Source organism: Fundulus heteroclitus, chromosome 18, assembly GCF_011125445.2.
Source record: "Fundulus heteroclitus isolate FHET01 chromosome 18, MU-UCD_Fhet_4.1, whole genome shotgun sequence".
Lineage (NCBI taxonomy): Eukaryota > Metazoa > Chordata > Actinopteri > Cyprinodontiformes > Fundulidae > Fundulus > Fundulus heteroclitus.
In genome coordinates, this window is record NC_046378.1 from 6,181,167 (window position 1) to 6,209,023 (window position 27,857).

At 46.2% G+C, this 27,857-nt stretch overlaps 3 protein-coding genes across 3 annotated transcripts; 1 reads left to right on the plus strand and 2 right to left on the minus strand.

The window, feature by feature from the left end:
- Window positions 1-3,204: 3,204 nt before the first annotated feature.
- LOC118566731 (vicilin-like seed storage protein At2g18540) lies at window positions 3,205-11,536 on the minus strand. Its single transcript, XM_036149982.1, has 6 exons — window positions 11,356-11,536; window positions 7,888-7,928; window positions 7,736-7,805; window positions 6,308-6,373; window positions 5,257-6,188; window positions 3,205-3,580 (listed from the first exon to the last, which is right to left on the minus strand). The coding sequence occupies exons 1-6, from the start codon at window positions 11,399-11,401 to the stop codon at window positions 3,512-3,514; spliced, it is 1,224 nt and encodes a 407-aa protein (XP_036005875.1). The 5' UTR covers window positions 11,402-11,536; the 3' UTR covers window positions 3,205-3,511.
- A 707-nt stretch (window positions 11,537-12,243) lies between these two features.
- On the minus strand, window positions 12,244-21,093 carry LOC118566667 (serine--tRNA ligase, mitochondrial-like). The gene is made up of 16 exons (XM_036149567.1): window positions 20,762-21,093; window positions 20,585-20,680; window positions 20,051-20,080; window positions 19,376-19,516; window positions 19,213-19,267; window positions 19,072-19,135; window positions 18,878-18,983; window positions 18,738-18,785; window positions 17,516-17,624; window positions 16,936-16,981; window positions 16,765-16,852; window positions 16,521-16,633; window positions 14,551-14,644; window positions 14,308-14,400; window positions 14,158-14,223; window positions 12,244-12,532 (listed from the first exon to the last, which is right to left on the minus strand). Exons 1-16 carry the CDS (start codon window positions 21,086-21,088, stop codon window positions 12,392-12,394), a joined length of 1,617 nt encoding a protein of 538 aa, XP_036005460.1. The 5' UTR covers window positions 21,089-21,093; the 3' UTR covers window positions 12,244-12,391.
- Window positions 21,094-22,106: 1,013 nt separating this feature from the next.
- LOC105933213 (kelch-like protein 17) lies at window positions 22,107-27,650 on the plus strand. Its single transcript, XM_012872649.3, has 5 exons — window positions 22,107-22,558; window positions 22,787-22,940; window positions 23,025-23,103; window positions 23,310-23,537; window positions 25,560-27,650. The coding sequence occupies exons 2-5, from the start codon at window positions 22,787-22,789 to the stop codon at window positions 27,055-27,057; spliced, it is 1,959 nt and encodes a 652-aa protein (XP_012728103.1). The 5' UTR covers window positions 22,107-22,558; the 3' UTR covers window positions 27,058-27,650.
- The last annotated feature ends 207 nt before the right edge of the window (window positions 27,651-27,857 follow it).

Here is a 27,857-nt window from a genome sequence, read left to right on the forward strand (position 1 = left end):
CACAAAACAACCACTAGGTGGCTGCCGCAGTTTTTTTTTTTGTTTTTTTTTTTTTTGGCTTTTCAGGGGCGGCGCCACAAAATTTTCAAAGCGGTAACTTTTGAAAAAAAATTTTAAAAAAAATAAATAAATAAAAAATTATATATGTATATATATATACATAGCTCTCAACTCTCACGCATTGACCGTGTGACACACGCATTTCATCAATTGCACACGCTCACACGCATTACTTTGAAAATCTCAATCTTACAATGAAAATCTCACTCTTGAAACGCACGCGTACGGACGCTTAGCGTCACGGCGGAACCAAATTGCGGTACAATGGTTTCCGCACGTCCAGTAGTAGAGGTAACACAGCTGCAAGGACCGCCGCCGCGCAAACAAGTTTCCCTCATCCAAAGTGAAACACTTGTACGGTCCGCGTCGTGTGCGAATTAAATGGTAAGTCTGCATGTGTATTTTCATGACTATGAAAATTGTACATTCACACCGAAGGCATCAAAACTATGAATTAACACATGTGGAATTATATACTTGACAAAAACGTGCAAAACAACTGAAAATATGTCTTATATTCTAGGTTCTTCAAAGTAGCAACGTTTTGCTTTGATCACTGCTTCGCACACTCTTGGCATTCTCTTGATGAGCTTCAAGAGGTCGTCGTCTGAAATGGTCTTCCTACAGTCTTGAAGGAGTTCCCAGAGATGCTTAGCACTTGTTGGCCCTTTTGCCTTCACTCTGCGGTCCAGCTCACCTCAAACCATCTCCATTGGGTTCAGGTCCGGTGATTGTGGAGGGGATCATCTGGAGATCAGCACCCTATCACTCTCCTTCTTGGTCAGATAGCCCTTACACAGCCTGGAGGTGTGTTTGGGCTAATTGTCCTGTTGAAAAATAAATGATGGTCCAACTAAACGCAAACCGGACGGAACAGCATGCCGCTGCAAGATGCTGTGGTGGCCATGCTGGTTCAGTATTCAATAAATCCCCAACAGTGTCACCATCACACCTCCTCCTCCATGCTTCACGGCGGGAACCAGGCATGTAGAGTCCATCCGTTCATCTTTTCTGCGTCACACAAAGACACGATGGTTGAAACCAAAGATCTCAAATTTGGACTCATCAGACCAAAGCACAGATTTCCACTGTTCTAATGTCCATTCCTTGCGTACTTTAGCCCAAGCAAGTCTCTTATGCTTGTTGCCTGTCCTTAGCAGTGGTTTCCTAGCAGCTATTTTACCATGAAGGCCTGATTCACACAGTCTCCTCTTAACAGTTGTTATAGAGATGTGTCTGCTGCTAGAACTCTGTGTGGCGTTCACCTGCTCTCTAATCTGAGCTGCTGCCATTTCTGAGGCTAGTGACTGGGATGAACTTATCCTCCGCAGCAGAAGTAACTCTTGGTCTTCCTTTCCTGGGGCGGTCCTCATGTGAGCCAGTTTCTTTGTAGCGCTTGATGGTTTTTGCGACTGCACTTGGGGACACTTTCAAAGTTTTCCCAATTTTTCGGACTGACTGACCTTAACGACTCCCCATTACTAAGGGGGTGGACCTGTTTCGGTTCAATTTGCATGTTATCTAAGCCATTACAAGGCGTTTGTTGGGCAGTACTATAAAGCTTGCTATGCCACACTACTCCAGACATTTTGAATTGAGAAAGCTTTCTGGATAGGAAGTGAAACGTCTTCAAACTTCAGAAAAAAGTCCATTTGTTTTGTTTATAACTTTTTTGGAATTTAATACTTGCACTTTCTCTATTTCTTTTATCCCTTCCTTTTTTTTGCCCTCAAAGCTCTACTTTGAACCTGGTTATGACCCGTTAGCAGGTTACAGGTGAGTACCTGGAACATCCTCTCCAGCGTAGGTCTTACTTAGCTTATTCCAGACTGGGGGGGTTTGAGTTCAGGGGAAAGAAAAACGTCCAACAAACAAGCTGGTTTGATACACTGTTTATTGATTGACAGGTAGCATAGACAGCAGGCACAGAGTACATCACTGTGATTGGCCAGTAATATTGCAAATCATGTATATGGTACTAACAGTTTCTACTTTTTTTTTTATTCATTCAGATAGCTCTCTATGTTCCCCCTTCCTTCCTCAGCTTCCCAAAAAAAAAAAAAAACATTTTTTTTTGCTCTCTTGCTGGCTTTAAGGGTTACATTTTGTGGAAAAGGTTTTCATTTCTTTATTTAATAAAAAGAAGAAGGAAAGTATAGTACATTCATTACTCATTTGGAAAGTGTTTTCTTTGGAGCGGACTCTATTACTATCACCGGCTCGTTGTGTGTGTGATTACTAAAAAGGTTCACACCACCTGGACAGCTATTTTTACCAGCGCTTAAACACATGCACGTACCGCAACCTTGGCTCCATAAAGGTTATATTTGCTAAATACCCTACGACGCATTTGGATGACATATTGAAATACACTTGGCTAATTATTGCATTCACCTGTGCTATATTCTATATTGCTTCGTTGCAGCAAGTGGGCCTCCATTGCTAACCCTGTAAATACCCTGTGCGTGTCTACCCATTGTCCTGCAGGGGGGGCTGTTGCTCCGTGCTTCATGTATAACCTTGGCTGAAGGAGCACAGATTTGCACTAAAAAAAAAAAAAACGGGATGACAGCTAGGGAATTAGTGTTTTCTAAGTGTTATTGTTGCTGGCAACACATGGCTTTAGAGTGTCCCTCCACCTTTCTTCAACTGCTCCTTGGCTTGTTGAGAGTGCAAAGCTGGGATTAAGAACCCCCACCCCCCAAGTGGCACTTTTAGACCTTTTTTAAGCTCGGAGTGCATCAGCGTCCTGTCGCCGACGCGTGCCACTTGGGTTTCGTTACAAACAGTCTGGTTTTAACAGTGCGTGAGCCAAATTAAACGCGACCCGTGCTTCTGCTGGTTCGCCATCGAAAAAGAAACGACGAAGGAAGTCGAGGACCTACATGAGCCTTTGTCGCTGTTAACAGTCAGACAGCGCTAACGTAGCCATCGGTTATCGCGCCAAATGTCTACAGATGACCCCCCCCCCCCAGGAACACACAATGCAAACGACACGTTCAGATTAAAAGAGCGGGGATTTCTGGTGCTGTGCATTCAAAGTAACATTCCAATGAAAGTGCATGAGCTTGTGAAAGTGCCACTAAAGTGAAAAGACCCCTGTCCTTCTTACAAACAGCATTTACAAGCACGCAGACAGGGGGGGGGGGGGGGCTGGAGAGGGACGTGGCCCTGCAGAATCTCCAGAAGACCGTCCCGTTCCGCTGAGGAGACCGAGAAGGATTTTTCCTCGGCAATCTAAAAGCAGACATGAGGGAACAGAAACGCACACCTTCTACCGACATCCACGCACAGATTCACGTGTAGGGACGTCTCTCGCAGCGCCGTGACGACCGCGAGGGCTGTTAAAAGAGGGGGTGGGGTGGGGGTGGGGGGTGGATGTGTGACTGTGATGTGTGACCGGAACAGGGTGGAGGTGGGTGGGGATCAGCCTGCTCCGTGGGCCCGCTGCTCATCCTCTGCGAAGCTCCCTCAGCTCCGCGGCCACTTTGCGCAGCTCTGCTTCAATCTCCAGGAGCTCCTGGTGGCACAAGGGCAAAAGGTGTGAGTACGAGGCCCACGGGTGTGTGGTCACTGCGGCAGGTGGCGGGAGAGCCAAACATTACATTCTGTGAAAACTCCAAACAGAGCGGAGTCTGTTAGTTAGACGTTGGATTACAGTGTTCAGGAATTAAAGGCGCACCCTTCCATAACACGGTATGCATCTGAAAATGTCTCGAGCTAAGAAGCGGTCACCATTACCAGTTTATTTCACTGCACATGAATACATGTCAAATAATGCTCTTATAGTAAATTATCTTTTTTAAATCCGGTAATCTGTTCCTACTTACGACATATCAGTGTCTGAAAAGGTTGTTTTCCCTCTCACACACATCACTTTCAATCTTCTTCTTACCAAAAAGTGCTTTTTAAATAAACTTGTCTTGTCTAATGATCTAAGCACTAAATTTGGTGCTTTGGTGCATGGTTTTCTGGGAGGCCAGAAGTTTCATTTATTTGTAAAGCCAGTTATATATCTTAAAGAGAATTCAGAATTGGTAAACAGCATTTCAAAGCTTTGCCAAGATCCTTAGATCAGAAATCGGTTACAAATCTGTGATTGGGGCATTTCTGTAACACATTTAGGTAAAGCTTGGTTTAATTCAAAAGTTAAATGTAACAGTGCGTGTCCAGAAACCTAGAGATGTTAGTTGTAAATCTAATATAAAATGCTTTTCATCCATCTAGCATGGATTTTTCTAGACAGGGGCCAACAGGGGCCAGAGCCCCCTGTAGAACTGCTCCTGGTCCCTGTTATGGCCCCTCTTCTGAAGACACAACACTAAATCAGTTTCTTTTGATGATATGCGCTGGCACCAACACTGATTGGTCGACGGGGCCATCTTATTTTTTTACCTTTACAGTTTTACTTTAACAACAGATCTAAAATGAAGGTGTTTCCCTTTAAGCTTCTGCCGTACTGATACAGGAAGACGGTTTTCTTCTGCTACATCAGAGGTCTGCCACCTGTAGCTCCAGAGCCGTAAGAGGCTCTTTGGCTCGCTTGCTAATTTAAACAACGAAACATCGCCCTGATTGTTTTGTTTCATTGTTTTGTTCTTTGCCCCTATGAACAAACACTGGCCTCGCCCTGCTAAATTTGGTCTAGAACCGCCTCTGCCATCTATGTATCACACCATATCAAGCTAATCCATCAGACGTTTTCAGTATCGTCTATCTGACCCAAAAGGGTAAAACTGCCCAACACCCAAAGCACTACTCTCTTGTTCCCTTGCTTCTACAAAGGGACGTGTTACTTTCCACTGTCGCCGCGTGCTTGCCCGGGAGGCGGGATTGCTGCACGGTTGAGCTTGAACCCCTGTTTATGACTGAAATCTGTGTACTGCATGCAGATTGGTTCAGAACAATGCCTCCTCTGTTGTGAATATAAAGTTTAGTGACGCAGAGCTCACTAAACTTTATATCACATATGGTTTAGAGGTGAACTTGCCTCTACAGTGAGAGATGAATTTATCTCAAGGCTTTTTTGCCATCCGTCTGTCCACGTCTGCCTGACAGTGTAAACACGGTTTACTGTGGAACACGTTTCAGGCTAAATTGGACAGTTTGCTTTCGGGATTAGTTGGAGAAGTCAAAATATTGACTTCCTTTGTGTTCTGAAAAGATTAATTGTCATAACTGCTTAGTCTAACTCACCTCCCCTTCATCTTCTTCAGCATCCCTTTCATCCTCAATATCTTCATCCTCATCCGGTTCGACAAACTCCTCCTCCTCGCCATCATCCTCTGCGTTTTTCTCCTCCTTCTCTTCCTCGTACCTCTCCCTCTCAAACTGCCGCGTGGCCTCATCGCTGGCTTTCTCCATCACTCTCTTCTGCAGCGGCTCCCTCGCCTCCGTTGCTTTCTTCTTCTCCTCGACTCCGCCGTCCGATCCGCCTCCCTCTCGGCCCGCCTCCTTTTCGCTCGGCTCGCCCTTCACCTTCTCATCGGCGCCGTCCTCTTTGTTCCCGCTCGGCACCTCCTGTTCTTCTTCCTCCTCCTGCACCCGCTTCATCTTTTGGACAAGTTCCTCCAGCTCCTCCTGCTTCTCCTTCTTCTCCCTTTCCTGCTCCGGCTTGCTCCCGTTGTTCCGCTCCCTGAGTAGCTCCTTCAGCTCCTTCTCCACCTTCTCTTTCTCCACCATCAGCTCCACTTCGTTCTTTTTCCTCTCCTCCAGCCTCTGCCTCTCCGGGTCCTCTGCTTTTGTGTCCTCTGTCTCTGCGCTCTGCGTGGTCTTCCTCTCCTCCACCTCCTTCCTCAGCTGGGTTTCAGAGCCTCTCTGGTTCTCCTTCACCTTGTATTGCTTCGTTTTCAGCTCCCTCAGCAGCTCTTGGAGCTCCTCGTCATCCTTCTCCTTTTCACTTGCCTCGGTAATCTCTTCGGCGAGCAGCTCCTCTGGCTTTTTGGCTCTCTCCTCTTCATCGTCCTCAACCACCGCCTTGCTCCGGGTGTCCTGGTCCTCTCTTCTATCAGCATCATTTCTCCCGTCCCTCTGCTCCTCCTCCTCGTCCCTCTGCTCAAACTCGCTCTCGTCGTCGGTCAGATTGTACTCGTCCCTCTCCCTTTCATCCCTCTCCTCCTGCTCCCTCTCTGTGAAAATTGGATTCAGTGTCAGCTCCATTTGGACTCGAACCAAGTCAGCGACAAACAGAGTAAGTGCGCCCATGCGTCGCTGCAGTTAAGATCTGATAAAGACAACCTGCACGTACCGTCGTCAGCCAGCCTCTGCAGCTCCCTGAGAAGACCCTGGTGTCTCTGCACCTCATTAAGCTCCTCTGCAACAGGAATGGGGCAGAAAAACAGCAGCACGTGAAACACGGGCCTCCTTAGAAGGGAATCCCATAAAATCATGTTCTACACAAGAAGAATGTGAATGTTCTTTTTTTACAGTATGCATGCATGCGTTGTATTTGGATTTCACGTGACAGATAAAACACAAAGTAGAGCAGAACAAAAACGCTAAGTGGTTTCAAAAGATTTTGCAATTAGAAATCTGAAAAGTGTGGCATACATTTATATCCCACCCCCTTCGCTCTGACTCCCCTCCACAAAATCCAGGGCAACCACTTCCCCCTCAGGAGCAGCCCAATGAGTGAACAGAGCCAGCCTGTGTGACTCCCAGAGAATCTTTTTACAGGACAACTATCAGTTCGGCCTTAAAGGAAAAGCGTCAGCAAGAAGGTCGTTGTTGCACTGCAAAAACGGATCTAAAAACAAGTAAAATCTTCTTAAAATTTGTGTTTTTGTCCTAGATTTGAGCAGGTAAATAATATTATCTGCCAATGGAATGAGTATTTCGACCCCTAAAATAAGATAATTAGACATCCTGCACTTGAAATAAGATGATGGAGATGAGTTGTTCCTATTTTAAGTGCAAAGATCTTACTCCATTGGCAGATCATCTTATTTACCTGCTCAAATCAAGGACAGAGACATTCATTTTAAGAAAATATTACTTATTTTTAGTTCTGTTTTTGCAGTGTGAAAGAAAGCTACCTAAGGGGGGCACAGTAAACACGGAGGAAAGTGTTCTGGTCAGATCCGATTCTCTGGCCTGTATGTAAAATGTGTGTTTGGCTGAAAAGTGACACTGCACATCACCATAAACGTAGCATCCCCACTGTTTTCGTCTTCCGTACTCATGTGTTAAAATGGCCCAAAGTCCAGACCTAAATACAACTGAGTGGTATGTGGAGACTGAGTTTGAATTATTTAGCAAAGAAAAAATTTTAGTCCACAATTGACATTTCCAAATAGCTATGCAGAGCCGCTCTAAGTGCTGCGCAGGGGAGCTCTGTAAAGGTGCTGACTCAGGGGGGGATGAATATCAATGCTCGCCACACTTTTCAGATTTCTTAATTTCTCTTTTGTTTGCATCTTTTTGCACGACACATTTTCCTTCCACTTCATATGTATCCAGCACTTATTGTTGGTCTATCACACGACATCCAAATAAAACACATTGAACTTTATGGCTTTAGCGTGCAGGTCGGGAACAATGAGATTGTTTTTTGCGGTAGGCCTCTCAGGTGTGACTCCATGATTAAACCTAAATTCCAGCTCTTTACCACTCTACCCAGTTACCCTCGCCTACTGATATTGTGGATAATGAAGAAAAGATCAAATGGATGTCATACCTGCAAGCCGGGATCCGCACTCATGTTGCAGCCCGTCTTCATTCAGCGTCTCCTGGATTATACATTCAACCTGTTGGGAAGAAAGCAGCACAGTCAACACCTGGAGGGGTAAACCTGAACAGCGAGGCAAACACAAAGGACTTATTTCTGACCTTTGCATCATTAAGGGGTGAGGTGACCGGTCGGCTTCCCACTGCGCATGGAGGGTGCAAACAGAGAGCGAGGCGGAGCGTTAAACACAAGAACAATCTGCATATTTAGCATTTCTGCTGCACGGCAGGTGAGCGGCTGCGTGTCTTTAATCCCGCGAGTGCAGTTACCCCGGCAGAGGAGCTTGACCTTATGTGTCCCTCTCACTCGGAGATGAAGGCGGCTTTAGCTCCCAGGTAGTTTTCCCACCAGAGCTAAATCAGTCGCCAATCCCTCGCCTGCACGTACACATTAAAGGCCCACTGTTAAGGGCTAAGAAAACAGCCTGTTTTATTAATCGTCCCACTAGAATGTACGTTTTGGAGCACATTAAGTATTAGTTAATAAAGTTAGCATTTTAACCAGGCAGATTCATTTGCTCGCATTCTGATCAATAGCAAATGTGTTGGTCACGTAGGCCAGAGCTGCAGCCTCCAGCTCAGGGAACAGCTGACACGGCCGTGGTTGAGCGTTTAACCAACAATGATTAACTCCGTCCACTAATCACAGGAACATAAAGATTAACCTGTTTCCACTGGAGCCTGCTTTTAAAACCCCCTTACAGCCGGAATTGAGTTACAATTATATAAAAATAAGCCACCGTGGAATAAGCCCTAAGTTACGCAGGATTCCCTGGAGGGTCTGGTTTGATGGTTAGTGTTGCTGATTTTATTTGACCGAGCCTCTTTTCGTTGAGTCTTACTTTGATTTATAAAGCAGAACACTGCCGGATTTTGTTAGTTTCTCATTCAGGTCTGAGTCCTCAACAAAAGTGGGAATAAAGGGACGAAGGGGAATTATAAAAAAACTTTTGAAAAAAAAGTGTTTTTTTCTCATAGAAAAACATTATTATGCAGCATAAGTAATCATTAAGCATAATCTTAATCATTACTTTAAGGCTTTGAGTAGCGATTTCCTTTATTTAACAGCAGGTCCAAAGATTTATTTTCATTGTTCTACAGCTGATGCCAGTAGAAGACATAGTGTAATCTAAATTGTGGACAGGGGCCAACTATGTTTCAGGGATGGAGTCAAACGTTTGACTTAAACGTAATGGGAACTCTGCTGGCTAGATGAGCTCAACCCTGAAGCAGGAATAGTCAGTTTTGTGTGGCAGGAAAAAAAAGAAAAACAAAGAAAGAAGTAGTAGCAGAGTGACAGGCGTGATGTAAATACTTTGTAAGCAACACCAAGAATAAACTTGCTACCTGTTAAATGCTAACTGTTGTTGTATTTTTGGTTTTCTGGGACCTTCTGTTACAATCCCAACTTGTTGCTGCGAACCGTTTATTGTAGCTTGTCTCATAAGCTCGCTGTGTCGTCACGCTAATACCTACTGCCTCATGGTATGGGACGACTAGGCTGCTGTTTAAGGGCCTCAAGGCCAGCAGACGGCCCCAAAGAGTGCTGAATTACAAATATCAAAGGTTCAAATTTGTAGTTAGCTTGCATTTAAATTGCCATTGAAGGTTTATGAGTACACTGCAAAAACGGATCTAAAAATAAGTTAAATGTTCGTAAAATTAGTGTATTTATCCTTGATTTGAGCAGGTAAATAAGATTATCTGCCAATGGAATGAGTATTTTGACCCCTAACATAAGATAATTAGACATCCTGCACTTGAAATAAGATGATTGAGATGAGTTGTTCCTATTTTAAGTGCAAAATTCTTATTCCATTGGCAAATCATCTTATTTACCTGCTCAAATCAAGGACAAATACACAGATTTTAAGAACTTTTTACTTATTTCTAGTTCCGTTTTTGCAGTGTAAATAGGAATAATAGGGCTGCACAGTGGTGCACTGCTGCCATAGAGCAAGAAGGTCCTTTATTCAAAGAAGAAGAATGTGGGGGGAAAAAATCCCTTTCTGCGGGGAGTTACAATGTTCTCCCTGCATGAGTGGGTTCTCTCCGGGTACTCTGGCTTCCTCCCCCAGTTCAAAAACATGACTGCTGGATTAAGTGGTCTCTCTAAATTGGCCTTAAGTGTGAATGGTTGTTTATCTGCCCTGTGATGGACTGGCCACCTGTACAGGGCGTACCCAGCAGGAGACAGGCAGCCGCTCCGCCGCTACCAAAAGGCTATGGAAGGATGGTTGATGAATAGAAACTTGAAAGAATTTGACATTTCTGTTCAGTGTATTTACAATTTAAAAGATCTGGCAGATGTATTCCAATAGGCTGACTTACACGTCATGTACACTGTGACTAAAAATTGGTCAATCTATACATGTTTTCCAGTAAAGCTTCTCATTTGGGGATATAAAATGCACAAGATGAAACTGTAAAGCTTGGGCAGTTCAAAGGGGATATTAGCTGTGCTGTGGTGGCTACTGGGTTTAATTGGGGCCCAAATCAGGAGTCCGCTTAGGGCCCAATAAGGTCTCAGGGGGGTGCTGCGCTTTTCTCTTTATGGCAATCTTAATGATTAGTTACAATCCAGGTCAAGTGTAGAGGTGGGACCAAGTCAGTACTTCCCAAGTCTCAAGTCCAGTCACAAATCAAGGCAAACAAGTCCTAAGTCAAGTCCACCTATGGTTTAAATTTCAACTCGTTAGCAAGACATAATGATCAATCTCTAAAAAGTTATCGACGTGAGGAAACAAATGTTGGAATTGACATTTTTATTATGTTTTGTGGTTAAATGTTTAGATCATCAAGTCACTTAAAAATTAAAATGCTTAAGTCCCAAGTCATTCAAGTCAAAGTCGAGCTGCAAGTATTTTCAAATAAAATGTCATCAAGTGGCTGCTTTGTTTTCATAAAAGCCATAAATCCTATAATAAATTCCTATATTTCTAACATAATATATAACAGCTTTCTGTTTCCTTTATCCCCTCTCCTGTTGTTCCTATTAAACCTTTAATATTCGATTCCTACCGGCCTTATATTTTATTTTAATCTCATCCTTCGTTAAGGGCCCATTTCGTTGGTTACATTTTAACTCCGTCTTATCCGCGCGCGCGCTTCAAAGGCGCGTGGCGCCGCAGCACGCGCACCAGTGCGGGGCTTTAATTGGCTCTTTAAACGTGCGGTTGCACGCTCAGGTGACCACCCCTGATCTATTAAACATCGGTGTCCCCGGAGCCGGTGGTCGTTGGGTGAAGCGCGCCGAAGCAGAAGGGTCAGATGTGTACATACGGGGTTATGTAACGCCGCCCGATAAGCGCATTAGGGCTAAAGCCCTCCCGGGTTTTCATCATTAGGTGAACAAACCGGGTCTACGCTCGTTCATCGACAACGTTTCTCTGTTTCTGGTCCCCGCCGGTAAGAGCCGAGCGGACGCAGCACTGCAGCAGCGCGTAAAACAGGCGGCTCTCATCCGGAGAGATGGCAGCCGATGCCCGCCTTTTCCAGCCTCAGCGCCTCCTCACGCAGACATGCAGCCTCCAGAAGCCGGAGCAGCCTGTAAAATGTGATGCAGCCTACCTCCGACGGCAGCCCAGAGAAACACGGCAGCGATCAGAATCCCCATAGGATCCGTGAGTGGAGTGGCGTATCCTGCAGGAGATAACCTTGAAAATGCTGGGCTGGATCTTCCTCCCACACCCGCTGAGTGAGGTGGAGTCGAGCAGCGGGGTGTGTGTGTGTGTGTGTGTGTGTGTGTGTGTGTGTGTGTGTGTGTGTGTGTGTGTGTGTGTGTCAGGTGACCGAGCCCAGATCAGAACCCAGCACTGCTGCCAGGAGGTCAGGTGTTCCTCTTCTGTCTGGGTCTTAACAACAGACCCACAAACACTGCTGTAAATTACAATATATATATATATATATATATATATATATATATATATATATATATATATATATATATATATATATATAAAAATAAAAACCTAAACAACCAACCTGATCCCAGGGGCTCTTCTGTCTTATATTACATTCTACAGGCAGCACCTTTATTTAAAATATAGGTTACTATACTACACAGCCGTATAGATCCAGATATATGAGCAACTAGTCCTGTTTAGGCTTCAAGTACTTTAAGGAATCTTCACACATCCTGTCCTCCCTGGAGAAGATCCAAAAAAAAAAAAAAAAGCCTTAAAACTTCCAAAAAAAAATCTTATCTTTGCACAAAAATCACTGACTCACTCTTTCAGGAAAACTAAAAGATTCTACAGAGAAATAAAATAAAAATAAATTGTGTGTGTGTATATATGTGTATATCTGGATATCTATATCTAGATCTAGATATCGATAGAGAGAGAGAGATCAGTAATGGGGTGGATGGATGTTCTTCTTAATTTCTTAAGAGGCTTGTTGATTTCACAACTTTTAAAGACTAAGCTGGTCTTCTAAAGAAAAAAAATCTGCACAATCCACAATTTAAGTAGATTTATTTCATTTGAAGAAAATAGACATACAGCAATTCCACTTTTTATGTTATCTCGGACTGCTCTGTGCGTTTCACCAGGAAGAGAATGTCCTGGTTTGCACCTCGTTTTCCCACGCCTCCTCTGGTAGGGTTTCACCTGGTTTTGGGACCAGGCCTGGACGGTCGACTGTGCTGGTTGGGTCCGATGTATTTCAGTGGAGTGTACTTTGGCTTCTCAATCACTTCCAGACCCAGATAAGGCTGCAGGGCTCGAGGAACACGCACGGTTCCATCCTAAGGACACACACACAGGTCAAACATCTAAAACTGATGCTAGGTGGGAGGAGTTGCACTCAGAGATAAATATAAAGAGTTTCATATGAAACAAACAGAATTTTATGTGATAAAACACAAATTCATGCAGAATTATGACAAGAGCAAAATGCTACATGGTATTTAGTCACCAGTCTTCTCCAATACTCCTAAATAAAATCCTGTTTATCCATCTTCAGACGTCATCTAATCAGTAAACTGAGCCTTTAAACCAGGGGTGTCAAACATAAGGCCGATTCCGGCCCGCCGAACAATTTAGTCCGACCCGGTGGGGCTAAATGCATTATCATTTTTCAAAAAAGTGTCCTGTCTGGCAATGTGGCAATAAGAATTGTTGTCTTAATGCCAAAAAAAGCTCATCAGATTTGACTTTCACAAGTGGAGCAGTACTGCTTTTGCCATAGTGCTCCACTTGATTTATGAATGTGAATAGTTTTATTATGATTTATTAAACAAGTTTGTGTCAGTACAAGCACAAACCTTTAAATATGTGAAAAAGATGCTCTGTTCAGCTCAGAACAAGAACCAGCTTTATTTTCAAAGTTTGTGCACACAATTTTTGTCTCCATTTCCTCTCAATGAACACATTTTAAATGCAAATAAATAAAAACATTCTTTAGTAAATACTCGGTGTTTATACAAAAAGGAATAGATGGCTGGATTGGTGCAAATATCCATTGTATTGATCTGGGCTCTGACAGCCTCAAACAGCCAGGGGACAGAAAGTGTCTGAAACGGCCGGCCCTGATCATCCTCTCTGCAGCTCTAATTGTTCATTGCAGTTTGGACTTGTCCTGTTTTTTCCCCTCCCAGCAGGACAACAGCAGCCAAACTTGACCAATTTTTATATATTATTTTTTTGTGGCACTAGTGGCCCATTTATTGAAAGTAGGTTGACTTTCAATACATGCGGCGTGCTCCAGCCCTGTGCCACCGGCGCGCCCACAGTGGAAGGCTTTAGATCAGGGGCCCTCAGGGGCTGATGTCCTACAACTTATGGGTGATTCTCTACTTTATCACAAATTAACTCAATAATTAGGTCAATAACAGGACCTGTCTGCATGTTGACTAGGTAACGTCCAGTTAACTAAGGCAGGGATGCATCGAAAAGTGGCCCCCTACCCAAATCCATGTAATACAATGGCCCAGTTAAAGTCCAGACCTAAATCTAATTGGACTATCCTTGAAAATTGCCGCTTCCAGACACCGTCCCTTCGATCTGCCTGGGGTTAGGCCATTTTGTAAAGAATGTGTGAAGCTTTCAGTCTCTAAAACCTGCAAAGCTGGTAGAGATGGACCCTGAAACAGTGATCCCCAACCAGCCCCGGATGACGGAGGCCTCTTTGCCCACTGGGACCTTCTAAGGAGCACAAATGTCCTCTTTCCCCTCTGAGCATAACATATTACAGTGTGTATTTCATTTGCACTGTAGACCACGTTAGAGGTCTTGTGATTGCTGGTTTAGTCATAAAGACATAACCATGTTTTCTCAGCCTTTTCCATTCTTTAGAGCCCACCAGAAGTCTGACCCTGTACCCCAAGCTTTCCCAGTCTCAGCACGTAAGGGTGAGCGGTTTGTGCCTTACTTTGGTCTGGTGAGTCTCCAGGATGGAAATAACCATTCGAGGAACTGCGCATGCCGTGGCGTTGACCTAGGACGGAGAGAAAGAAAAGAGCATCGCGTTGTGGTGTGCTGTGGAGCGGCAGGAGGGCACAGCAGCGGTCTGCGGCCTTACTGTGTGGGCGTACTGCAGGCTGCCGTCCTCCCTCTCATACAGGATGTTGAGGCGTCTGCTCTGATAGTCCGTACAGTTGGACGCGCTGGAAATCTGATACACAGGAAGGAGCTCCTCAGAAATCAACATCAACACAGCCATTGAAGAGAGCCGCTGCTTAGGTTTGGCTCTGCAGACACGAATGATCATCTGATGTGTCTGGGGATGTAATCAGGGGAAGTAATTAGACCGACGGGGGCGGACCTCTCCATAGCTGTTCCTCCCTGGCATCCACGCTTCGATGTCATACTTCCTGTACGCAGGAGGACCCAGCTCCTGAGTAGGCATGTCCAGCACTCTAAAACGAAAGAAAAATTAAATGTGTATAAAATTCAAACCAGAACACCAGGGAATGTTATGGAAATTCATAGCAGGGCAGGAAATGATTGCAGAAATTGTAAGAAAAAGCAATTTGGTTAATAAATGCGTTTCTTTTTACTTTGTGAGTTTCAAACCGGCAACCTTTGAGGCCTCCACCTGGCTCCCTAACCACTAGGCCAGGGGTTTCCAAAGTTTTCCATGCCATGACCCCCTGAACAGCGATGTAAATGTGGCAAATTATGAGCGATGCGAATGAAGAGAAAAAAAAAAACTCTAAACAGAGCAAAGAGAAATTTCGCTCAAGTTCAAAAACCTGAACATTTTTCGGCCATTTATTTAGGCACAAAACTGTTTTATGTCTTACTTATTTAGACAGTAGAATTGGGCTATATTTCTATTGAGCAACGATAGATTTACTGACGGAAGACGCCTGTAGTTTGCGTCCCGGAGGGAGATCCGTCCCCCGGCCCTGAAGCGGGGCAGCAGGTCCGTATACTCTCAAATCTCTCCCCTCAGTAAAACGGTTTGCTACGGTAATAATATGCAGCTCTACCTAGTTGACTTTACTCCGATTGGCTACACCCATATTTGGAAACCCACCCCCACTACCTTCCCCCTCCATCCACACGTCCCTTCTCTGTTATAAGCCAATATGATGGTTTTACGGCTGGTGAAGTGTTTGTGGTGCAGGATGTCAGACAGGCGAGGCCAAGCTGACCAAAGGCTTTAACACGGCGCCGCGATTCATCGCAGTGGCACCGGAATAAAAAGCCACGTAGACGGCGGCGCCGTTAGAGCTCGTTGCGGCTGCACCTACGCAGCTGGGAGCCAGAACCACTGCGGTGTCGTAGCGGAGACCTCGACACAGGAACGTTATGCAGCTGGCTCCACCGCGGTGACTGCGGAGGACAGCTGGCTCTCCTGGGCAGCGACAGGAACATCGCGCCGCTGGCAGCGGTTTAGCTTCCGTTAGTCAACCGGACGTTTCAGTTTAAAAAAAAAAAAAAAAAACACACCTTTCTAACATTTGACAGCATTAAAAAATAAATACACTTTATGGAATGGTGGTCACTACCTTCCGTTTTGGTACAGAAGCTGTTTTTTAATCCGTTTGTTCAAAAAGCACAACTTGAATTCCTCCCCAGTAAACCATCTTCAGTAAAGTCCCCATAAATGAGCTTCAGCCACTCTTCTGTGATTCTGACGTCCTTCGGTAGTGAGTGGAACCTTCATGCATTTTGGACCAGCCTCGGACATATCAGCTCTCCTTTTTCATAACCGCTGTGAAGCTAGTTTGAGGTTGATTATGGGATATTGGCGCTCCGCGGCGTCTGCTGCCTCCTGTATGAGCCGTTACAGGGAGGCAGAGCTGGGGCTGCCGTCTGCTCTCTCCTCCACCTTCCTCCTCTCAGGTCAGACATGCTAGCGCGACTCATGGCTGCTGCATCAGCTGTTGGGAGGAGGCCGTTTCTTTGATGGTGTGCTCTGATTGGAGAATGACGTAGAAAGACAACCTGTTTTCTGATCTGACCGTTTGAGCTTATTTGAGCTGCCTGCCCCTGAGCGGGTCCTTTGGTATTCACTTTTGACATTAACACGGCCTCATCAGTGCACAACACATCATATTCCACCCCCAAAACCTCAGGAAAATTCAATTTGTTGTCATGGGCTGTTTCAATGAGTAAAAAGGACAGATTCTGTGGAGGAGTTAAAACGGTTCAGCAGGTTTTCTCCCATATTAAAGCTCATCTTTTCAGTAAAAACTCCATACTAAAAAAAAAAAAAAAAGGAAATAAATGCATGACATTCTCCTCAGCCAACCTGTGATGCTGCAGAGTTGAGTGTTTTCTGACCTGTAGTGTAGCTCCAGGGCAGAAAACATCTCCTTTTGCAAGGAGACAAACTCCTCCAGCAGCTGAGAGCTCTCCTCTCCCGTCTCGTCCGCGGTCACTCCAAACATCTCCACCTGAGCGGGATAAGGACGGAGCCGTTTAGCTTAACAGGACGGCGTGTGATTCATAGCCACATTTCAACTGGATTCCACCACGGTAGCATCTTAAATCTTCATCCAGGTAAAACTCTCGGTTTGCGTTCCACCTTATTGAAGTGGTGAACTCTGTAAAGACCCCACGTCTCTCTCCCGGTGTCCGTCTCCGCCCTGTAGCAGGTGCTGCTGCACACCGTCCTGCAGTGAGGGACGACATGCAGAGACGGTTACCGCCGCCAGGAGCTCCGTCTGCAGCGCAACGAGTGAGGAGAGCGTCTAACCTGACGGGCAGGTCCTTCCAGTTTACAGCATGATCCATGAAATAACCTGCAGAAATAAAAACAGCAACAATTCAGCACGCAACACTCAGCACCGATTTATGGACAAACCCTTGTTCTAGCAGTAAGAGGACCGGAAATGTTCTGCTGAAGGATTTAACATTGTAAAAACAGAACTAAAAATAAAGAAATAGTGTTTGTCCTCGATTTGAGTAGGTAAATAAAGAGTATTTTGACCCCTAAAATAAGATCATTAAAAACTGCACTAGAGATGATGCAGATGAGTTGTTCCTATTTTAAGTGCAAAAATCTTATTCCATCAGCAGATATTTTAAACCTGGCTGCTCAAATCAAGAAAACACTAATTTCAAGAAAATGTTACGTTTAGTTCCCTTTTTGCAATGAAGCTCCTGATTGAAACCAAGGCGAAGATCAGCAGCCTTTATTTCTAGCCTCTCTTTGCAGCAAAGAGAGGCTAGAAAGCCTGTTATTGTTGCGCTCCTAATGCCCATGAAGTGTATTCAACAGCAGGAGGAAATAAAGGCCACGCTTTCAGACAACGTAGAGGAGAGAAGCGTCTCACCTGCCACACCGACCTCCCCCGTCCCAGCCAGGTTGAGGTCTGGGAAGCGTGCCGGGTCCAGCGAGTAGACCTGAGAGCGCTGGGCGTTTGGCTGCATCCCACAACCCTCCTGGATGTGGATGATGGGGAAGGAGAGAAAAGAAGACATTACCTCAAGATGTCACCATAGTGCTGACCAGAAAACCAAAGCGGGACAGACAAAAATCTGAGGAATTTCCTCGGAGCCAGTCACATGACATAGAAGGGCAGGAAGTTGCAGCGGTCAAGACAGTCTCTCTTTTACTGTCAGCAGCCACGTTTACATGGACAAAGTAAATCAGAATAAAGAGTTGATCCGATTAAAATAGCGTCACGTGAACAAGCCAATCAGAATACTGTAATTTAGCTCAGTCAGAATGAAATTGTATTCTGAATGAGAGGGGTGGTTTATGCCGACTCATAATCCCATCAACGTGCGTATAAACGCTCGTCAGGCTCAAGTTATTCCAAATGTGGCAAACTGACCCAAGCGTGCATGTGTGCCCGACGTCAATGTGACGCATTTCCTCTTGGCGGCAAAAATGTCGGGGCTCCCAATACAACCTTTCTGTTCGAAAAAATAAAAGAGCTCAAAATTCTTATTTATTCTGTAACGTTTCAACCGTAATTAGAACCTCGTGCAAGTCCCGCCTGGGCGCTGTGAAGACAAACAAACTTGCACAATAGTGCTTTGTTTTGCCATTTCTTGTTCAGCAAAGGCGGACGTTTTTCTTCTTCTGTGTTTTTTTTAGGGGAATTTGCACCGGAGAAATCAAAGAACGGGATCCTCACAGTGCTGCCCGCCATGTCCAGGTGGCAGTGGGTTTGTTTACGCAGGTGTATGATGGCAGCTTCAACTGCTACTCCACGGCCATAAGCAAACTGCAGGGGGTCCAGGTTTCTCTCCAGGGCCCTCATGATGGGGGTTGTCAGGGCAACGGGTCTGTAGTCGTCATTGATGACGATGGGTGAGTTTTCTTTGGTAAAGGATTTTAAGTGCACCTCACGGTCCGAAAAATACGGTACTTTGATGGTCTAGATGTTGTTCCAAATGAGTTTATAGATTCACACTTAAACGATCGCTTAGAATCTGAGCGTTTAGACCATTAATACTGCAATTGGTTGTAAACGTATGACCGTTAAGATCAAACTGCAGGCGTTCAGTAATATATTTTACCACTGCGACGAGAGACGTGATACTCACAAACACCACCCCCTTCAGCATGTCCGGCACGACCATGGGAACGAAACCCTACAGCGGACAAAGAGAAGCCAGCTGTGACGCCTCGTCATCCTTTTTATTTTTTTTATTTTTTTTGCGTAGACAGCAGGCAACAATCGTACCCGTCGCTGCAGCGTGTCGAGTGCAAAGTTCTGGAGTGCGATTTGAAGTCTGGCCCCCGCTCCCCTCAAGTAGTAGGACCGGTGGCCGGAGACGTGAGACAGATGCCTACAGCGGACGACAGGCGGACTATAACCCCTCTCTCTTGTCTGTTACACATGGATTAAGCAAATCAGGCGTCTTAATCCCTCCTCACCTCTGCCTGATGAGGCCCAACTCCTCCCCGAGCTCTACGTGGCCTCTGGGCTTAAATTCAAACTCTGCAAACAAAGCGGGACAATTTTCTGTATAAAAAGCAAACAGAGATAAAGATAAAGGCACAAATCCCATCACTCACCTGCTTTCTGTCCTACAAACTCCACCACCCTCGCCTGGCTCTCATCTCCAACTGGCTTAAAAAAAAAAAAAAAAAATCAAATAAAAAAAAAAAACAAGTCAAAAGGACTTCAGCTGCACGCCAAAGCGTGGGATCGGTTGGAGACGTTCCTGCGTGTCCTCACCACGTCCGGGTGCGTGCCGTTGGGCAGTCGCAGCGCTCGGCTGTAGTGCTCCTGGTCCAGTTCGGTGTCTACGACGTACAGCCGGTTGAGTCTGCTGCGGATGTCCCGGCCCTTCTGCAGGGCCTGGGTGTACTCTGGGAGCTGCCGGGCGAAAAGACGCGGTCAGCTGCGACAAACGCAGTCATGTGGGTACAGGGGCGGTTCTAGACAGGGGCCAACAGGGGTCTGTTCCCTCTGTAGAACTGTTTCTGGCCCCTGTTATGGCCCCTGTACTAAAGACATGATATTCAATTTCTTAGGATGATAAATGCTGACAAAGATACATTGACTGGTAATTTGGATCAGTTGTATTTTTTGCGTTCATGTTTTTACACAATAATAAAATAATTAAAAAATAAATATAAGAAAAATAACAATAATTAAAAATTAAGCGGTTTCCCGCTGTATTGAGAAAAGATCAGGGGTCTGCAACCTGCAGTTCCAGAGCCACAATTGGCTCTTTGGCTTAATATATTAAACGATGAAATGTTGACCTATTAAGCCCCCCCCCCCCCCCCCCCAATCTTTTGTTCTGTGCCCCTGTGAAAAAACACTGCCCCCCCTGCTAAATTTGGTCTAGAACCCCCACTGTGTGGGTATAGGGGGAGGACGAGAGGGACTGGGTGCGCCACTTACATTAGCGAGGGACTTCTTGTCTTTTTGGGCCTGTGGAGAAGAATCGACAGCACATTAAGAGACACGGCTTTATAATGCTAGCAGGGAGGACATAAGAACGGTCAAATCAAAGACGAAGACGGACAAAACTGTGATTCTAATGGGAGCTTTTGGTCTTAAGAGTTTAACACCCTTGAAATGAACCACACGGTGCTTCAGGCTGGGACCCCTTTCCAAGCGTGCATCGCATCGCTCGCACCTGCAGCGAGACGGCCCCCAGAGCATGACGCTGCCGCCGCCATGCTCGACAGTTGGACGTGACATTGGTAAGGCAAAAAGGTAAAGATGGCGGCGGGAATGAAAGCGTGCACACCATGCAACCATAAATTAGCACTACACACAGTCTCTATAGAGGCAGGTCTGTGGTGATCCACTGGTGACCCAGCTTGGCACCTGTCTCCAAAACGTGGGGGAGCAAGCACCTTCATGAGAATTCTAGCATTTCTAGCGTGTGCGTAGAACAATCATATATAAAATAAATGAATAAAACCTCACCACCAGTGCTTTGACTGTCTCACTGATGCGTCTTTTCTCCTCCTCCAGCTCAGAGATTTCAGTCCTCACCGCTCGCAGCTCCTGCCACACGCTCACCTACAGCCAGTGTTGACAAAGTTCAGCCAGCAGCGTCTGTTTAAAACAAAGTCTACGTGAACGCGATGAGCGCTTCCTTACAATTTTCCTGACATCGTCCCCTCGCAGGTCTCCCTTCCTGCTCTCCACGTTGGCGATGACTTTGTCGGTCTCCTCGCACACCGCCGTCATGTCCAGCTCGGGCTTGTCGCTGTAGCCCTCCCGGACGTGCTCGTACAGACTGCTCCGGGCTCCGTGCCAGAGGCGCTGCGGGACGACGCCGGCGCCCCTCCGCCTCGGGGACCACCGTCTCCCGAGCGGCTGTAACGCTGTCAGGGCGACGCATCTAGCTCTCGCCACCGCGTTCATGCAGGTCGCCATGTTTCTCAAGTAGGAGATGTTGCATTCATGGAACGCCGGGATATTCATCGTTACCCGGCTGAGGGTCCCATTGAACGCTTTTAGCACTACTTTTTTTTTTACGTTTGCGAGAGCATGTCATGCATATCAACGTTTTAAAAATGGTAATACATGTCAGTGATAGTCTCATTGGGTCGTGTGCCAGGGACGAAGAGGTCTTAGCCTATTTTTAGGAGTCTGACTCTTATGCGTGTAGCAGAAACCAGGGTCAACAATTATTTTAAAAAAATATATCTAAAATAATATAATATTTATTTAAAGCAGAACCTTAGATATGGTTTGAATTTCTTAACCATACTTAAAATAATAAAAATATAAATTTCTTCATATTTCATATTTCTAGAAAACACTCTGGCTGTAACGGCAAGGCATGGCAAGATTATTTGTATAGCACAGGATGCCGTACATGAACAGAACATATGAAAAGAAAAAACATACAGAAGAAAGCACATTGCAAAAGAATCAAGAAAAGTTTGACTACAAACGTAATCTAACAATGTTTACGTTAACTACAACAGTTTGAATTGAACATTAACATTTAAAGGCAACTAGAAACAAGTTGATATATATATCACAGATTTCATATCAATCGTTTTGATCATAAAAAAATACCTCTTTTGTTGATTTATTCTTTTTTTTGTTTGTTTATTACATTTTTGGTTTCTGATGAAAACATATAATTACCAAAACATGCAAATACTATGATCTTTCTCACATATATTATATTGGGGGTACTTTGTTTATTATTAAATGATCTGATGGAAACGCTCCGAATCTGCCTTGAACGTATCACCGGATGCGGAAATCAGAAGGTAAACAATAACGCTACAAAAAATAAAAAATAAAAAAAATAGCAAGGCTCTTCGTTTTTTCCGTCTTATTTTAAAAAGCATGGGTTACACCATACATTTCACATGACGTTTGCTTCAAATAAAATATATATTCTATCAATTTCTATCTTTGACAAGAAACGGATCATCGACGTGTAATCGTCACGAGGCACGCTCAGCCAATCAGAGCGGCGGCCGAACGTTGCGGTAATCCGGTTCAGACATGACAGAGGCAACCGACGGAAGCTCAACTCGGAGCTCGCTTTCTGGCCACAACAACTCCACTTTTCGCCGCTTCAGCTGCCGGTCGGACGCGTCGGGGCGGCCCAGTCTCAGTGACCAGACATGCGTTGCAAACATGCGCGTTTAAATAAGATCCGAAGAGTTTCCTCGTGAGGTAACCTCGTCGATGGGGATGGTGCTCCACCGGGCTCCATAAGCAAAAACTAGCCTACCGAGGCTGCACCACAGGCCGGGGCGAGCAGTTCAGTTGAGCCCTGAGGACCAAGGAAATTAAAAAAAATGCTCCCAGACGTTCTCTAACGAGCCAGTTTCTTCTTTACAGCTGGTCTGCTCCAAACGGACTTCTTATTTTTCCCACTGAGAGGCCCAGCCAGCTTTCACGGTGGAAACAAGAAGGAGAGCAAAGGTGCATAAAGCAATAAACCGATGCTCCAGCAGGAGCCAGCTTTGCAACTCTTTTACAGGCAGACTGATAAATCAATATATGACCCAACATTTAAGTAAATGCAAAGGAAAAAATAATTCCTGTCGTAAATTTTAGACCTGGAAGAAAGTAAAGCCCTTACTTTGTGACCTTTAGCAGGGAACAGTCATGGGCGGAACCTTGTTTTCAGGCTTTGTTTCTGCTCCCCAGATGAACGCTGTGCGGGCGGGCACAGTCACCTGGCGTCCCCAGCCGTGGCAGGACGGGGACGGGGGAGGGGGCGAGCCTCTCTCAGACAGCGACTCCGAGGAGGAGGACTTCCCGGATGACAGCACCACCCCCCTGGGGGACTACATCACCCACGGTGAGGGCTCCTCTGGCTCTGCTCCCCCCTCTGGCTCCCCTCTCTGACACCGCCTGCTAATGTCTGCGTCCCTTTGCCTTTTAGGCCTGAAGCAGCTCCTGGATGCTCAGCAGCTGTGTGACGTCACGCTGCTGGTGGAGGGCAAAAAGTTCATGTGTCACAGGTACGGTTGGGTTGGGCCCGCTCCACGGGGCTGGGGGCTTTACACCAGCTAGGCGTGCATAAAGGCATCTTAAAAAGCACTATTCTGTTATTGCAAAGTACCCTTCCCTCAAAGTTAGCACGCCCCGTCGATTAAGTGAGATGTCTGGATCCGTTGCTAAGAGCGAAGGGTTTTGTTTGTGACGGACTCGTCCCCTGTCCCCTCAGAGTCCTGTTGGCGGCGGTGAGTCCCTACTTCCGGGCAATGTTCACCAGCCCCCTGGTGGAGTCCCGCCTCAACGAGATCCGTCTGGAGGAGGTCACGCCGTCCGTCATGGAGACGGTCATCCAGTTTGTGTACACGGGCGAGGCGGGCCTCTCTCTGGAGACGGCCGAGGACTTGTTCGTGGCTGCCAACCGGCTCCAGGTCATGCCTCTTCAGGACCTCTGCTCCAGGTAGGGTTCATGGGATTTCACAGCGAGACTTTAAGGTTCGGGTGTTTTATGCTTTAGCTGCAAATGAGCGTTCACACCCCTTGTTGAGATTTGAGTGGATCGGCAACCCAGAGCGATTTGTAGTTGACCCCAGTCGGTCGAGGCAGATGACTCTTCACACTGAGCCTGGTTCTGCTGGAGGTTTTCCTCCCTGTTAAAAGGGGAGTTTTCCTCTCCACTGTTGCCTCATGCATGCTCAGTATGAGTGGCTCTATCCTCTTTCAGGAGGAGTGAATGCTGCTTGTCAAGACTTGGATAGGACATTTTTTGACCTATCTGTATAATCTGGTTGAATTTGACTTTGTAAAGTGCCTTGAGACGACATGTTTCATTAATTGGCGCTATATAACTAAAATTGAATTGAATTGTAGTTGAGAGTTGGGTTGAAAATAATAACTGGTGTTTGGCCTTATTTCCGATAAAAAATGTGAAATGCGTTGCTGGTGTGTATAGAGCACCTCCCACCCCCAAGACTGGATCTAGGTGTGGACTCATGAATGCGCTTTGATCTGAACCGTTCTGTTTTATCTCTGGCTTTATGTGTAGGGGTGGCAGCATCATGCCGTGGGGACAGCCATGCTTGATGGTCTGCCTTGTGTAGTGTTGGTTTTCTTACCCACACAATGTTTCACACGTCGGCAAAAAGTTCAACCGTCGCAGCTTTTATATCACGTCCCCTACATGCTTCGTAGCAGACTCTAAACCGGACCTGCTTTCTTCTGGCACCTTCCATAAAGACTTAATTTGTGGAGAGCGTCTTGGCTGCTTCTTTGATCATGGCTGTTGTTTCCCGGGCTTTTCTCTGCCCACGGAAATCGGCAGAGAAATGACCAATTTCTGATATAATATATGATATAAATCATTTGTATAGTCATATAAATTGATTTGTCACACAATTCAAAATGTATGTTTTAAGTGCACTGCAAAAACAGATAAAAACAAAGTTAAATGTTCTCAAACATAGTGTTTTTGTCCTTGATTTGAGCAGGTAAATAAGATCATCTGCCAGTGGAATGAGTATTTTGACCCCTAAATTAAGATAATTAGACATCCTGCACTTGAAATAAGATGATGGAGATGTATTGTTCCAAATTTAAGTGCAAAAATCTTATTCTGTTGGCAGATCATCTTATTTACCTGCTCAAATCAAGGTCAGATACAAAAATGTTAAGAAAATTGTACTTATTTTTAGTTCTGTTTTTACATAGTGTGCAGCTCTGGCCATTTTATGCTGTTGCTTAATGATCTGTTTTTAAATAAAGAAGACTGAATTCATCCTTTATTCAACCACCTTTTAACCAAAACTGCAAGTTTTTAAAAAGGAAAAAAGAATGTGTGCTCTCTGATCCCTTTGCAGGGGGCGGAGCTTGGTGATGGAGCGTTCCTGGGTCTGCGTTGCGATTGGTTGGGAGGATGTAATGACTGTGGGCTAGAATACAAAGGAAGGAAAACCTTTCTTCTGTTGACCCTGTTTTTCTATCGCCCCGCATGTCTATATATATATATATATATATATATATATATATATATATATATATATATATATATATATATATATATATATATATATATATATATATATATATATATATATATATATATATATATATATATTTATTGTTATTGAGTTATTGTTATTGAGTTATCGTCTTATCATGCTGCTTGTATGTTCACTGATGTTCTCACACGCACCTCTCAGGCCCTCACTGGTATTGAGAACTATTGACCACTAACCGAACTTCATTCAGAGGTATCAGGGTAAATATGGTGAAGTAAACTTTGCTAAAGATTTGGAAACCCGTTTAATCTTTACCTTCGCTTCAGTCCCGTTGTCTTCTTTATCACTTGTTCATTAAGAGTTAATGGAGTTGTCTGTAAATGTAATTCATTTATGTATAGCAGTTATTGTATGTTTTTAATGATGTGTGTCTATGATGAATGATGTGAGCCTTGTTGCACCGTCCCTCTTTCTAATCTCGGCAGGTTTCTGTTCGAGCACCTCTCTGTGGAGAACTGCCTGGGGATGTACTCCCTGGCCCGCTCGCACCACGACCAGCTGCTGCTGCGGGCCTCCCTGCGCCTGGTTGCGCAGCACTTCCCCCGGGTGGCGCGGCAGAAGGACTTCCTGCTGCTGGACCACGGCACCCTGGGCAGCCTGCTGAGCTCGGACCGTCTGGGGGTGGACTCCGAGGCCGAGGTGTACGACGCGGCCCGCCGCTGGGCGGAGCACCAGCCTCTGGACCGCTACGCCCACATGCCGGCGCTGCTTCACCACCTGCGCCCAGGACTACTGTCCCAGGAAGAGAGCCGGCGACTGAGCCAGGAGCTGGGGCCCGCCGCCGCCGGGGAGGGCCTCGGGGGGCCGCTGAGACCGAGGGAGGGTATGTTTGAAAAAAAGATTGTCTGCGTGGACCTGACCCCTCGGGAAGATGAAAACGCGGCTTTGAAGGAGTACACTGTGGACTGCTTTGATCCTCGGACAGGGAAGTGGGAGAAGTTGGCGGCGCTGGGTTCTCTGGTGAGTCCAGGGTGCACGGCTGTGGGCGACAGGCTGTTTGTAGCGGGGGGGATCCTCCGGACAGGCTCGGTGTCTGCCGCCGTGCATGAATACGACGCAGTGCTGGACAGATGGATAGAAAGGCCCACCATGGGCCAGCCACGCTCTATGCTGGGCCTGCTTGGTTGCGGAGACTCGCTCTATGCCCTGGGGGGCTGTAACCGCTCTGCCCTGCTGGACTCCAGCGAGGCGCTGGATCTGACCACGCTCCAGTGGGGTCCCGGGCCTCGGCTCCCGCTCCCCCTGCGAGCCTTTGCCTGTGCGGCTCTACGTGGGCGCCTTTACCTCCTGGGCGGAACCACGCTTGAACAGAACAGGGCCGTGGTGCACTCGGGTGTGCTCATCTATCACACTCTGACCGACTGCTGGACACGGGTAGCTCTGGACTCGGGCACTACCTGCCTTGCTGGCGGCGTGGCCGTGAGGGGAGGAGTCTGCGCCATCGGCGGGTACATGAGGGATACCACCAAGTTCCTGGACGGGAATTACACCAACCTGGAGACTTTGGACGCTACAGGCCGGGTGCTGTTTTTTAGGGAGGGCCGGGGGACCGGGGTGGAGAGGGAGGTGACCGGGGGAGGGGTGATGGTCAGTGCGGAGCAACGGGGGGCCGCCTGTGGCGGAAGTGACCGAGCTCCCAGTCCCGTAGTCTTCCCCGGGTTGCCTCGGCGGATAGCCGCGGGGGGCGTGGCCAGGTGGAAAAGGAGGATTTACGTGCTGGGCGGAGAGAACGGCTCGCGCTTCTACGACAGCGTGTACTGCTGGAAACCGGGCTGGCGCAGCTGGGTGCAGAGACGAGAAAAGCTCCCCGGAGAAACCGGAGGGGTCAGCCAGTTCGGGTGCACCACTCTCAAATTTCCCAAAAAGCACATCCTGTCCAGACTGAGACTAGCCAAAGAGAACTGCAAGAAGCCCGACGACTAGCGCGACAGACCAAGGTCAGAATCAAGAGTCCTGATGGCGCCTTCGGTGAGGCGCCGGCTCAGAATTGACCTATAACACACAGATCAGAGACATCCATGGAAAAACGAAGCGGCAGCCTCCATAGAGAAGGGCAGCCTGCGTCCGCTGCTTATCGATCTCATGCAATGTTGTCCTGAATTTGTTTAAAGCAGAAAACCTACTTTTCTACAACATATGCAGGCCTGCAGCAGATCAGATCTTAGGGATTATCTTTGGCTGTCAGACCAAGTCAGGCATCTGAATGTTTCCTAGTCCGCCGTTTAACGAAGGAAGAAAATATTTTTTTTCTTTTTTTTTAGAAAAAAAAGTTTTCTCAAAATGTGACGCAGTTTTTAGCTTTCTTTTGCTCTTGTTATTTTTAAAAGCTATTTAAAAAAAAATCACTAATGCTGTGAATTCTTTTCCTCATCGCGTTGTTTAGACACAAGTTTACTGAGACGTGTAATGATGTGCTGAAACGGATCTTGTTGTCCTCTCTGGGCCTGTCGTGTGCTGTGACACCGCAGCTAAGGGCTACGCAAATAAACTTCAGAAGACAATATGGAGTTCAGACATTTCTGAAACGCCTGTTTTTTCTTGTGGCTGAGCAGGACGGCGAGCACGACGGCCCTCGGTTCAAGCCAGAGCTGCAGGCCGGTCACACTGTGGCTGTGATGCAGAACAGCGCTCTCTACTGGTGGCTCTCGGGCTGCGTCTGGGTCTGTAAGGAGCTTAGCATGTAGGGTAATCGGGGACAGTAGCGTCCTTTGAAGTTCAGCATT